Source organism: Mustela nivalis (genome assembly GCF_964662115.1).
Source record: "Mustela nivalis genome assembly, chromosome: 8".
NCBI classification, from domain to species: domain Eukaryota; kingdom Metazoa; phylum Chordata; class Mammalia; order Carnivora; family Mustelidae; genus Mustela; species Mustela nivalis.
This window is the reverse complement of record NC_139027.1, coordinates 124,162,370-124,174,566: the sequence shown is the minus strand read 5'-3', so window position 1 is coordinate 124,174,566 and position 12,197 is coordinate 124,162,370. Positions and strand designations below refer to the sequence as shown.

At 37.3% G+C, this 12,197-nt stretch overlaps 1 protein-coding gene across 8 annotated transcripts in view; it reads right to left on the bottom strand.

Moving 5' to 3' along the window:
- RALGAPB (Ral GTPase activating protein non-catalytic subunit beta) overlaps positions 1–12,197 on the bottom strand; it is an 81,956-nt gene that overhangs the window by 51,863 nt on the left and 17,896 nt on the right. For all 8 annotated transcript variants that reach the window (XM_082746328.1, XM_082746329.1, XM_082746322.1 and 5 more), the window contains exons 4-7: positions 7,318–7,481; positions 5,526–5,712; positions 1,873–2,004; positions 1,023–1,201 (exon numbers count right to left, since the gene is read on the bottom strand). In XM_082746328.1, coding sequence (XP_082602454.1) covers positions 1,023–1,201; positions 1,873–2,004; positions 5,526–5,712; positions 7,318–7,481 — 662 coding nt within the window. The remainder of the gene's footprint in view (positions 1–1,022; positions 1,202–1,872; positions 2,005–5,525; positions 5,713–7,317; positions 7,482–12,197) is intronic.

The following is a 12,197-nucleotide window of genomic DNA, read 5'->3' as shown; positions in this document are numbered from 1 at the left end:
AATATTATTACTTTTCAATAGGTTAAAAATACTGACTTTTCATATTCCTAAAATGTGAAAAATGGGGCTTTTTAAAAAAAAGATTTTACTTGGGGCACCTGGATGGCTCAGTGGGTTAAAGCCTCTGCTTTCAGCTCAGGTCATGATCTCGGGGTCCTGGGATCGAGCCCCGCATCGGGCTCTCTGCTCAGCCAGGAGCCTGCTTCCTCCTCTCTCTCTCTCTCTGCCTGCCTCTCTGCTTACTTGTGATCTCTGTCTGTCAAAAAAATGAAGAAAATCTTTAAAAAAAAAAAAAAAAAAGATTTTACTTATTTAACAGAGAGAGCGCCCGTGAGCTAGCACTCACAAGCAGGGGGAGCAACAGGTCCATTGCAGGACTCGATCCCAGGACACCAGGATCATGACCTGAGCCAAAGGTAGACGTTTACCCAACTGAGCCATTCAATCACCCCAAAATGTTTAAAATAATGATTCACAAAAGGTGTAATCTGCTTCCCAGTGACGCACATAAGAATGATACCTAATGTATTTTATTTTATTTTTTAAAGATTTTCTTTATTTATTTGACAGAGAGAGATCACACAGATAGGCAGAGAGAGAGAAAGGGAAGCAGGCTCCCCGCGGAGCAGAGAGCCCGATGTGGGGCTCAATCCCAGAACCCTGGGATCATGACCTGAGCTGAAGAGGCTTAACCCACTGAGCCACCCAGGCACCCCCTAATGTATTTTAATCTGTATTTTCTTGAGAATAAATTTTTCCTTTCGCAAATCATTTATTCATATCCTTTGTCCATTTATCTACCAAGTCTTATTCTTTTTCTTAGCATACTTTGATTTATATAAAGACAACGAAAGCTTTCCAGCTATTACATTTGTTGCAAATAATTTTTTCCTACTTTTGTCCTATGTAATCAAATCTGTTCCATCTTTTTCTTTGGGCTTTCCATAATAGTTTCTAAATCTATACTCTAGACTTATCTACATGTAGGTCTCCAAACATTTAGCAACATACACAAAATTCACCTAAGAATGCATCCACCAGACAGCTGATTCCACGCATGGCACGAAAAAATATTTGAGGCAGATGTTTAAGGCAGGGATACTGATTCAATTCTTGTGGCATTCCACTAACATTTAAGAACTGTTCCTGAAATTTGGGAGTAGAGCTTATAATGGCCGGGTTACTCAAATCCACGGGATTACTACCAAAAAAGAGAAAAAGAATTAATTACACAGGAAGGCTTTCTAATTTTAAAGGAAACAGAAAATGATCATAGAAAAAGACATTTTTAAAAAGCTGAAATCACTGAAAGATGAAAAACATGAACTACAAACGAGAAGAAAGATAGAGAATGGTTAACACACTAATTTATAAAAAGGGTAATTAAGAATCACTAATACACAAAACAGAAAAATGAGGCCAGTCAAACTAGAATGAGAGAATATGGAGAGGAAATGATTTAAGAATTAGGGCAGCATGCAACAGAAAAAAAGTTCCATAGGACATAAGGATGTAGCTAGTAGAGAGAAAAGTAAGAAGCAATAATACTGAATTGAAGAGAATTACTATAAAGAGAGAGCAGGTCCTGGGAGAGATAATATCCAGGCTGCAGCAGTAGGCATGAAAACAAATGTTACATGTACCACAGGGACAAGCTTCAAGAGTACAGACCAAGCACAGCTGAGGGTAGCCTGACTCTGCTGGGACAGGGAGCACAGGAGGCACACGATGTAGATGTGCCTATTGTCTAATGTGGCTCCATCTGAGGGCTGTATTTAGCCATCATACACTGAGCACCAACACGGAAGTTACAGCGTGGTTCCTGCTCTAAGAGACCAGGGAGAGAGAACACACAATACTAAATAACAGTACCTTAACATATGTAAGAAGCGAAACCAGGTCTGTGCTACACATTCGTTATCCATTTCAGGAGGGATCAGACTGGCATCTTCATCAGGAACTTTAAATGGAGGAAATGAAGGACCATACGTAAAGCGTAGCAATCTGGAATACAAAAAAAATGCATACCACCAAGTTCATTTCTTAACAGTATGAAAAATACACTGAAGTATTAAAATATGATAAGAGAAATATAAGAGAAAATAGATGACATGTGTATTACACCTCACAGAAGTGAGTAAGATCAATGAAGACCCTCGTTGATAAGAGTCAAATTATAAAGGAAAATACAGTTTTGTAAGATTAAAAAAAAGTCTAAACATTTGAATACTGCATTTATTTTAAAAACTGTCATTTAGTTACATACCTATTCATATTTTAGGTTATATAATCTTATTATAAATGTACCTATAATTTATAAAACTACATAATGATATACATTACATATATTATGATCTTATAGTAATGTAATAGCTTTTTAACATATAATATGTAATATATAAACTGTATATGAATGATATAATTTCATAATAAATAAAATTACAAATATCAAATTATAAAATTATGGATTATTTTTAAATTTTATTTATAAATAATTATAAATAATTGAAAATAAATTAGTAAATTGTAAAATTATAGATGAAACTGATGTTTATAGTTATGTAATTATAAATAAATTGTTACTTCATTTTTAAAAAGATTCATCCCACTACAAACTCCTTCAACACAAGTAGGCTGTAATTTATCCATAATAACTGCTATATAACTTGCACGAAGTTCAGAATTTATAGTGTACCTTAAATACTTAAAAGTAATTCAACAATTCAATTCCTTAATTTAATAGTCCTATTCTAAATGTATTTAAACTGTTCAAAGCCCTTTGACTCAACTACCTTATGTCTAGAAATTATATATTAATGAAATAACCAGTATACGGACTTTCTATAAAGTATTCATATAAACAGTATTTTTAAAGAACATAAACATCTGAACAATGAAATTATTGTATAAATTATAACTTCATTTATATAACAAAAAACTACAAAAGCATTCAAAGTATCTCAAGATTTAATAATAGAAAAGGTACATGTAATTAATGGGATAAGAATCAAATTAAAAAAGCAGGTAATACTACATAGAACAATCTCAAACTTTTTTTTATAAAGAGAAATGGAAAAAATACATTAAAATGTTAACACTAAAAAAAAAAAGTTAACACTGAGGGCACCTGGGTGGCTCAGTGGGTTAAAGCCTCTTGCCTTTAGCTCAGGTCATGATCCCAGGGTCCTGGGATCAAGCCCCACATCGGGCTCTCTGCTCATCGGGGAGCTGGCTTCTCCCCCTCTCTCTGCCTGCCTCTCTGCCTACTTGTAATCTCTGTCAAATAAATAAATAAAATCTTAAAAAAAAAAGATTAACACTAGTGATCTGTAAGTCATGGACAGTTTCCCCCATATCTTCCAAGTTTTCTATTTTTTTTCCCCAAGTTTTCTATTTTAAGAATGTATTGGTTTTGGAGTGCCTGGGGGCTCAGTCATTGAGCATCTGCCTTTGGCTCAGGTCATGATCCCAGGGTCCTGGGATCGAGCCCCATATCAGGCTCCTACTTCTCCCTCTCTCAATCCCCGTTTGTGTTCTAGCTCGTACTGTGTCTCTCTGTCAAATAAATAAATAAAATCTTTTTAAAAAATTAAAAAATTATGTATTGGTTTTATAATCAAGATAAAAAGTATTTGTTTTTTTGGAGCAGAAATTAGTTGATTTATTTAACATGATACAGGTACTATTTAGATGACTTTTTTTTCTAAAAATTTTTGTTTTTTCATTTATTTACTTTTTCCATTTAAATTCAATTAAGTGTTATTTGAAACTAGATTTATAATGTTGACATTCACTAAGATATAAAAGAATTAAAAGAATATTCTAAAACTTCCATTTCTTACTTTAAGTAATGATGAAGATAGAAACATAAACATTTCACTAACTCAGAAAAAGACCAGTCTACCATCTGATACATAATGCTACCTGTAAGTTATTTGTTCCTGCCTCACACTGCCTCTCCCCACATGGAATCTAAATCAGATCAAGTCTCTAGATCTAATTGCCAGTTGACAGGAAACACTGAGGAGAGAGAATCATATTAACACAACTAGGACATCATAAGGAAAATTCAGAATGTGGAAACACTCTAAGACAAACAACCCAGTTTCTTCAACAAAAACCACAAAGAAATAAAAATATAGCTTAAGAAAGGCTTAAGAAACGTCAATTAAATGCAGTATGTGGGGGCGCCTGGGTGACTCAGTGGATTAAAGCCTCTGCCTTCAGCTCATGTCATGATCCCGGGGTCCTGGGATCGAGCCCCACATGGGGGGCTCCTTTCTCTGCCTGTCTCTCTGCCTTCTTGTGATCTCTGTCTGTCAAATAAATAAAATCTTAAAAAATATTTTTTTAAATAATAGTAAAAAAATAATAAATGCAATATGTGAACCTTGCTTGTTTTGATTCAATGGAATCAACCACAAAAAAAAAAAAAAACCCACAATAAAAACAAACAAACAAACAAAAAAAGGATGCATTCAAGGGAAATCTAAACATTGAATAGCTAACTGATATTAAAGAACTGTTAATTTTTTTAGGTATGATAATGGTACTGTGATTATGTTTCAAAAAGAATCCTCATCTTTTAGAGCTACATATTTAAATATGTAGAATTAGGGGCGCCTGGTGGCTCAATCAGTTAAGCATCTGCCTTCAGCTCAGGTCTTGATTCCAGAGTCCCTGCTCAGCAGGGAGTCTGCTTCTCCACTGCCCCCACCCTGCTCTTGTGCTCTCTCACTCTTGCTCAAATAAATAAATAAATTAATTAATAGAATCCTTAGGGAAAAATTCGTAGAACTGAAATGTAGAAAGAAGCCCGAAAAAAAATAAAGCCTAAAGTTTACTCACATTACATATAAATGGTAAAAAAGATAAAATTAATATAACAAACTACCTACTTTGGTTAGAATATAGCACATTATAGTATGGTCTCATTTCTGTAAAATTATGTATAAATATATATAATAGCATTTCTAAAGAACTTAATTTTTTTTATATCTTTCTATGGTTTTTTAAAAAATAATAATCATGGTATATTAGTAACCAGATTAAGAATGGGATTTTGGCAAGGGAGGCAGGGTAGAAAATTTATCTGCTTCTCCATATTTGCTTAACCTGAAAGGTTTTAAATTTGCCAGGCAGTAGCCAAACTCTATATCCATTTTTAAAAAGTGGCTTGAGAGTGCCTGGGTGGCTCAGTCGGTTAGGCATCTGCCTTCAGCTCAGGTCATGATCCCACTGGGATCGAGTCCCACATCAGGCTTTCTGCCCAGTGAGGAGTCTATTTCTCCCTCTACCCTCCATTACTGCTTGTGATCTCTTTCTCTCACTCTCTCAAATAAAAAACCTTAAAAATAAAAAAGAAATAAAAAGTGGCTTGATTCTGTACTTAAAATGCAAGTAATAACAGACACAGGAAATGGACTTTTCAGAACATATTCCATAAATCCCAAAGACATGGAACTAGGAGAAAGCTGCCTTAGACCAGGTGGAGGAAGGAAGGCAAATCAATGATGGTAACCTACCTTGAAGTGAGTGCACAGGTGACTTTGCTCCACTGCTCCACCACTGCAGGGTGGTGCCTCCAGTTCGCCACCATCTCCTTGGCTGTTTTCCAATAAGGTGGTGTTGGAAAGCACCGAGTACAAGCTAGTAACCAAACCTCAAAGAGAACACCAATCAACTTCTCTGCTAGATTCTCAGCAATGCCACCTTACCAACAGAAAGAAAACATCTTTGGCATACTTATTTAAAAAAAAAAAAAAAAAAAACAACTTTAATTCACTGATTTGGGGTAAGTGGTCAAAAAATCAAAATAATTGCAATGTTAAGTTCTGACTTTCAAATAGCCACGTAATAAGTAAGAATGAGAAACTGTTCTTAGGAGGGCCTATGAAGAAAATCATGATGACATCAACCAATTATCATTTATAAAGTTTTCAAGTTGCCCTGCTCAGTTCTTATCAAAGATCTTTATCATCCAGCAACTGGGACAGACACAGAGGAGAAGGGGAAGGACAAATGTCTATGATGTGTGACTACTGGGTCAGTTTCCGTGCTGACTGGCTTATGCACATGACCTCATATATTTTGCACACTAATTCTGCAAGACAGAGACATATCTTTTACAAATTATCAATTAAACACATTTTGAAGAAGAGAAAACTTAAACGAGAAAATTTAAGTAACCTCTCCAAGTTTACACAGTCAGTAAGTAAAGGAATCAGAGCAAATACCCAGGTCTTTCTATCTCCAAATTTTGTTGTAAAACTTTCAGGTGTTTGAAAGCTACCCTTTGGGGAGAGGAAGTCAAAGAAGGGAGCAAAAGGACTGGAGCTGTGCAGGACAGAGCCTCAACCATGAAAACAGACCTGTTCCTCCACTCTGAGCCCTGGAACTAGGGAGAAAATTAGTGGTCTATACTCTGCATAGCTCCACAAGGCAAACTTGGGAGTAGTAGGAAAAGTTATAAGGATGCATATTTCAAATGAGCACAAATGAAGTTTCAACAATAATGAGCCCCAGAAGGGGAGAAACTGCCTGTGCTGAGTTGCTGAGATTCCTGGCATGGAGACTATGTACCAAAGAGCTAATGAATCAATGACTGCCTAGCTATCATCATAACAGACAAGGTATTCCTACTATGCACTCATTTTCTGTGGTTTCTTTTAGATACTTTCCTGGACACTGCATTTGTGCGAGTTCCCAAGTGCACACTGCATGTCTGTTAGTAAGAGACTACACAGATAATGGGCAACAAGGGAACCTAGAACTAGAGTATCAACTTACAGTTTGTATATGCTATGCTGTAACATACACAGCAGGGCCTCTAAAATACAACCTGAAGGCATAAAACTGGAGGCTTCTTAATGACAAGGTATGAGTGGCATATTGTCTTACCTCCAAATAGAACCATTAAGATTTTGCAGGATTCATTTACTGAACAAAGTATCTTCTGCCACTGTCAAGTTTTTAATGTCTACTTTGATAACTGCTTTGCAACCGGGTACTGTACTTACAGGTTCTACTTCAGTTAGCTGTTTCTTATATAGCCCCTATCCTAATAGACTGAACGACCTACTTCCCATCATTATCAAATATGCATTCATGCACCGAATCTCTCCTACATTAGCAAAATCATCCCTGAAAGTAAAATTACTTTATGTTGTGCCTATGAGGGCTTCCATTCTAAGACCTGTTAACCTTGGTTTGTCCAATGTCATCCCAAACTGTAAATCCCTACAGTCTACTACTCAGTGAGTTTAAAGTGAACTGTATCCAGAGCTTGGAAATAAATTAGAAAAAACACAAACAGACCTTGAACAGTTGGCGGGGCTAGAAGTATGTCATTAATCTGCAGAAGAAACAACAGTAAGACTTCCCACGTTTCTCGTGCCATGATGGATGACTCACGGGCCAGTTTCTGAATGGCTCTCAGGACCTGTAAGCATAGTCGGATCTGACTGGAGCCCTGTTCCTGTCTGAAGAAGACAGATACATCACTGACAAGCCTTGAGGAGAGAAAGCAAAGGCTTGAGGACAGGCGACTTATGGACACAGGAAGCAATGGTCCAATGACACTCCCTAAGAGCATCAGAAGGCAGGACAAGGCGCAGCCTCTTCAATTCAAAGCTATTTTGCCACCAGAGTTTGGCTCTCTGGGATGTCAGCCCACCATTCCTAGGAGAGCTTGAAAAGCTCCCGGACAAGGGAGAATAATAGAATATAAGTTTCACCTCTGGATTTTCTAAGTCTAAAATGTACCTGACAACATAACAGGCACACCATTTTCTCCTGAGTGAATGAGTAAATACCCGCAGCCCCTTCTGTTGCTCAAACTGAAACACAATGCCCTTTGTATTCTTTAAAAAAATTTTTTTAAACACACATTCACGAGAATTTAGAATGTGAATTCTTGGTGTTCACAGTCCCTTTGAGGCTAATGTCTGAAGAGAAGAGCCTACAGACCCAAGGGAATATGCTCACAGGTCCCTGAAACTGAAGAGGTCTGGAGGCAACTGCCTCAAAAGTGAGCACCCAGTTACTGCTGTTCTAATAAAAAAAAAAAAGGCATCTTAACCTAAGATGGGGGTTCCAATGGTTCCCAAGATACTCTAGAAAAAAGTTTTAAAACTCTCTTTGGTCTATAGGACCAATTTTTTCCTCAAGAGAATAAAACAGATCAAAGTAGTCAGGCTAGAGTAGAAGACAGAGGTCCAAGCCCCAGCCCCTTATCCCTACTTTGCAAAGCAGACCACCTGAGAATTTTGAAAATAGTGGGAAATTCAATGCATAAATGAGTGGTGAGTTGGCCTCCTGACTAACTGTGTGAAACCTAGTAACTAAAAGTACTGAAATAAATCTTGACAAGTTTCTATATTATGACTTATATCACACAGAGCTGATAAAACAGAGCTTCCTCAAAAAATCCAGAAAATGAAACAAGTGGACTTACCACTCCTGCCCCAACCTGAGGATAAAAGATTCTCAGATTCTGGGCTATGGCCCAGAAAACCAGACACTTACCTTAAAGTTACAAATGACACCACTAAGTTTTTCCTAAAGTAGTCCTATCTCTCACCTAGGAAAGACCAAGATCCCCAAGAGCAGGAAAATGTCCCACATTTAGCTAGAGGTAAATCCAGTACATGCAAAGCCATGAAGCTCAAGTTTGTGCTGTGGCACTGGCTACTTGAAGAACAATATAAAACTGTATAATAGCCCCAAATCTCATCTAGTCATACAAGAAGTCCAGAATAAGAAAAAAGAATAGCTCTGGGGTTGACACTCTTCCAAGCTAGTGATAAGACTCCAAGCTAGTAATCTAGGCCTACCCACTATTTCCAGGTACCTGTCCACTGGTACAAAAGGAAACATCTGCTCTGTAGGTAACTGTAGCCTCACAAAGAAGACCTAAATTCAGAAGCAGTGTTCAAATTTCTAAAGCTAAGAGAAACAAGATCATCTTTACTTCATTTACTTCATTTTACATCATTTTTGCTTAAAAATAAGCAGAAAGGTCTAAACACAAGAGATTTTCCTCTCCCCCCCAACATTTTCTTCTTCTTCTTTTTTTTTTAATTTTTTTTTTTTTTAAATTTACTTGACAGACAGAGATCACGAGTAGGCAGAGAGGCAGGCAGAGAGAGAGGAGGAAGCAGGCTCCCCAAGGAGCAGAAAGCCCGATGCGGGGCTTGATCCCAGGTGTCTGGGATCATGACCTGAGCCTAAGGCAGAGGCTTTAACCCACTGAGCCACCCAGGCGACCCTCCCCCCAACATTTTCAAAAGAACTTGTGATCTTCAGAAAAACTGTTCTCAGAACAAGAGCCGGTAACTATAGCCCATGGGTCAAATCTGGCCTGCCATCTGGTTTTGTTGAAGTTGTCCTGGAATACTGCCATGTTCATTCATTTACTCATTATCTGTGGCTACTTTCTCTACATCAGCAGAGTTGAGTAATTAGAACAGACACCACATAGCCCACAAAGCCTAAAATATTTACTATCTGGCTTTATCAAAAAAGTTTATCAACCACTGCTTTAGAAGAGTATTACATTTTTTAAACTACAACATATTTGAGTAATGAAAACCCTAATCAATTTTAAAAGATGATACACTCTTGGGGCACCTGGGTGGCTCAGTGGGTTAAAGCCTCTTCCTTCAGCCCAGGTCATGATCCCAGAGTCCTGGGATGGAGCCCCATATCTGGAGCTCTCTGCTCAGCAGGAAGACTGCTTCCCCATCTCTCTCTGCCTGCCTCTCGGCCTACTTGTGATCTCTGTCAAATAAATAAATAAAATCTTTTTAAAAATAAATAAATAAAAGATGACTTACTCTAGTATGCAAACAAACGAGATCAAACTAAACTGATAGGCAAAAAGAGAAAGGTTACCCCCACTGACTTATCTCTAGCAAAGTGGTAAAAAGTTTCTTCTATTTTGAGTGTTACTTTTTATAAAAACAACTAAGTAAGCTTGAGGACAATTTTGTGATCTGAATTTAAAACAAAACAAAACAAAACAAAAACTCTGATACTTCCCAAAAAGGGAGAGAGGATCATAACTCCCAATATTTAGCACTGAAAATACTCAGCTCCCTAAGACACTGTTGGCCAGGAGAACTCTAGGACTCCGTCCAATATCCTCTCTGAAGAATGCACACACACTTGAGAAAAAAAGTTAATGAACAAGGTACTCATGTTCTCAAAAGGGAAAAAAAGCAAAAGCCCAATTAACTCAAATGACATTGCTATTTTTCATCAATACAAATGAATTGAGCACAGACAGGTGGTAAGACAGCAAACAGGAAAGCAGCCCAGGGACAAGACTACTCATCAGACTGTCCCATGCCCAAGGAAAAAGGCCAGTAAATTAGTCTTCTACATGGAACAACAAAAGCATTAAAACTATTACACCGTTTTAGAAAAGTCTGCTTAGGCACAAATAATATTCTAATCACTGTCAACTACTTCTTGTTACTACTCCTATTTGAAATCAATAAATACAAGCAACAAATATTTAATTCACACCTCTAATAATGTAAGTACTGCACCACGTACTGTGGAAGCCCCAAATATGTAAAACCCTAGTTCTTGCCTTCAAGCTGGTTAGCTGGGGAAATGAGACACACACGTTTTAAAAGATAAACAATAAAATAGTGAAGACATAAAAGAGTGACACAGGAAGTACCACATGGTTCAGAAAAGGTATGATCACTGTGGGGCTGGATGGTCAAGCAAGGCTTCTGTTTATAAGGCAGGACTTAAGATGAACCAACAAGAATGAGATGCAGACAACTAGGAGAGGGAGAAGAGAAAGAAGATGACAAAAGGGTAGGAGAAGATGAGGAAGATCATTAAGGAGTCTTAAGGGAATGTTTAATTTATGAGTCTGACCAATGAGCAGGGCTCACGCAGAATGAGCAGCAAATAATCTGCTTAGATTATAGCCAGCATTTCACAAAAGGCAAGGAGTTTATACTTGATCCTACACATCACAGTTCTCAATGAGGTTTTCTTTTTTTAATTCAAATTTTACAAAGTAAACTTCTTTCTAAAACTCCTTAAAAAAATTCTTTTTTGGGTGGGCACCCATGTGGCTCAGTCAGTTAAACATCTGCCTTCAGATCAAGTCATGATCCCGGGGTCCTGGAATCCAGCCCTGAGTTGGGCTTCCTGTTCAGTGGGGAATCTGCCTGTCCCTCTTCTTCCAGCCCTCCCCCGACTCGTGCTCTCTCTCACTCACTAATAAATAAATAAAGCTTAAAAAAATAATAATAATTTTTAAAGTAAACTCTACACTGCTTGTAGGGCTCAAACTCACAACCCTGAAATGAAGAGTTGCATGCTCTATCAACTGAGCCAGCCAGGGGCCTCCAAAGTAATCTTCCTTCTAAATTCAAAAGGTTAAAAATTTATACAGTGGTTTTGGATGATTCAGAGTCTCTCACCATCTGATAAAGAAAAAGCTGTAATAAGAACTTTTCCAAAAGAAAACAAGCCCCTTTGCCTCTTTCAAAGACATTAAAAAACAGCTAAAGACAGGTTTTTCTTAAAGGAAACCCTCATGAATGGGTAAGAAACTAATTAATGCTTTCTTCTCCATTATTTTCTATATTTCCCAAACTCTTTACGATGACATATGATCTTTTCGAATTGGAAAAAAAAAATTTTAAGATTATTTATTTATTTGAGACAGAGGGAGAGAGTGCAAGAGGGGGAGAGCACCAGCAGGGGAAAAGGAGAAACAGATTCCAAAGTGAGCAGCCCGACATGGGGCTTGATCCCAGGACCCTGAGATCATGATCTGAGCTGAAGGCTGTCACTTAACTGACTGAGGCACTAAAGGACGCCTGAAAAAAATTTGAAGCCCAAATAAGGTACATATCCCATATTATGATATTTAAGGTCATCGTCTCAGAAGAAAGGAGAAAAAAAATCAGTAACAAACTGCTAACAAAATCTTTTGGTCTACCACAAATTTGCCCATAATAATTTCAAGTCTGCTTCCTTCAATGTCTTCATTCTCTCATAAGAAAGATTCATTTTAAGGTAGAAGGTTTAGTTGCCTTTAGCTTAAGTGGAGAAAAAAAATTATGATAAGCAAAAGTATGTTTTTTGAATGGAGGGGAAAGGGGTCATAACATTTTAAAATCTAACAGCTATCAGATCTTAGAAAGGAAAACAAAAGCCTTTAA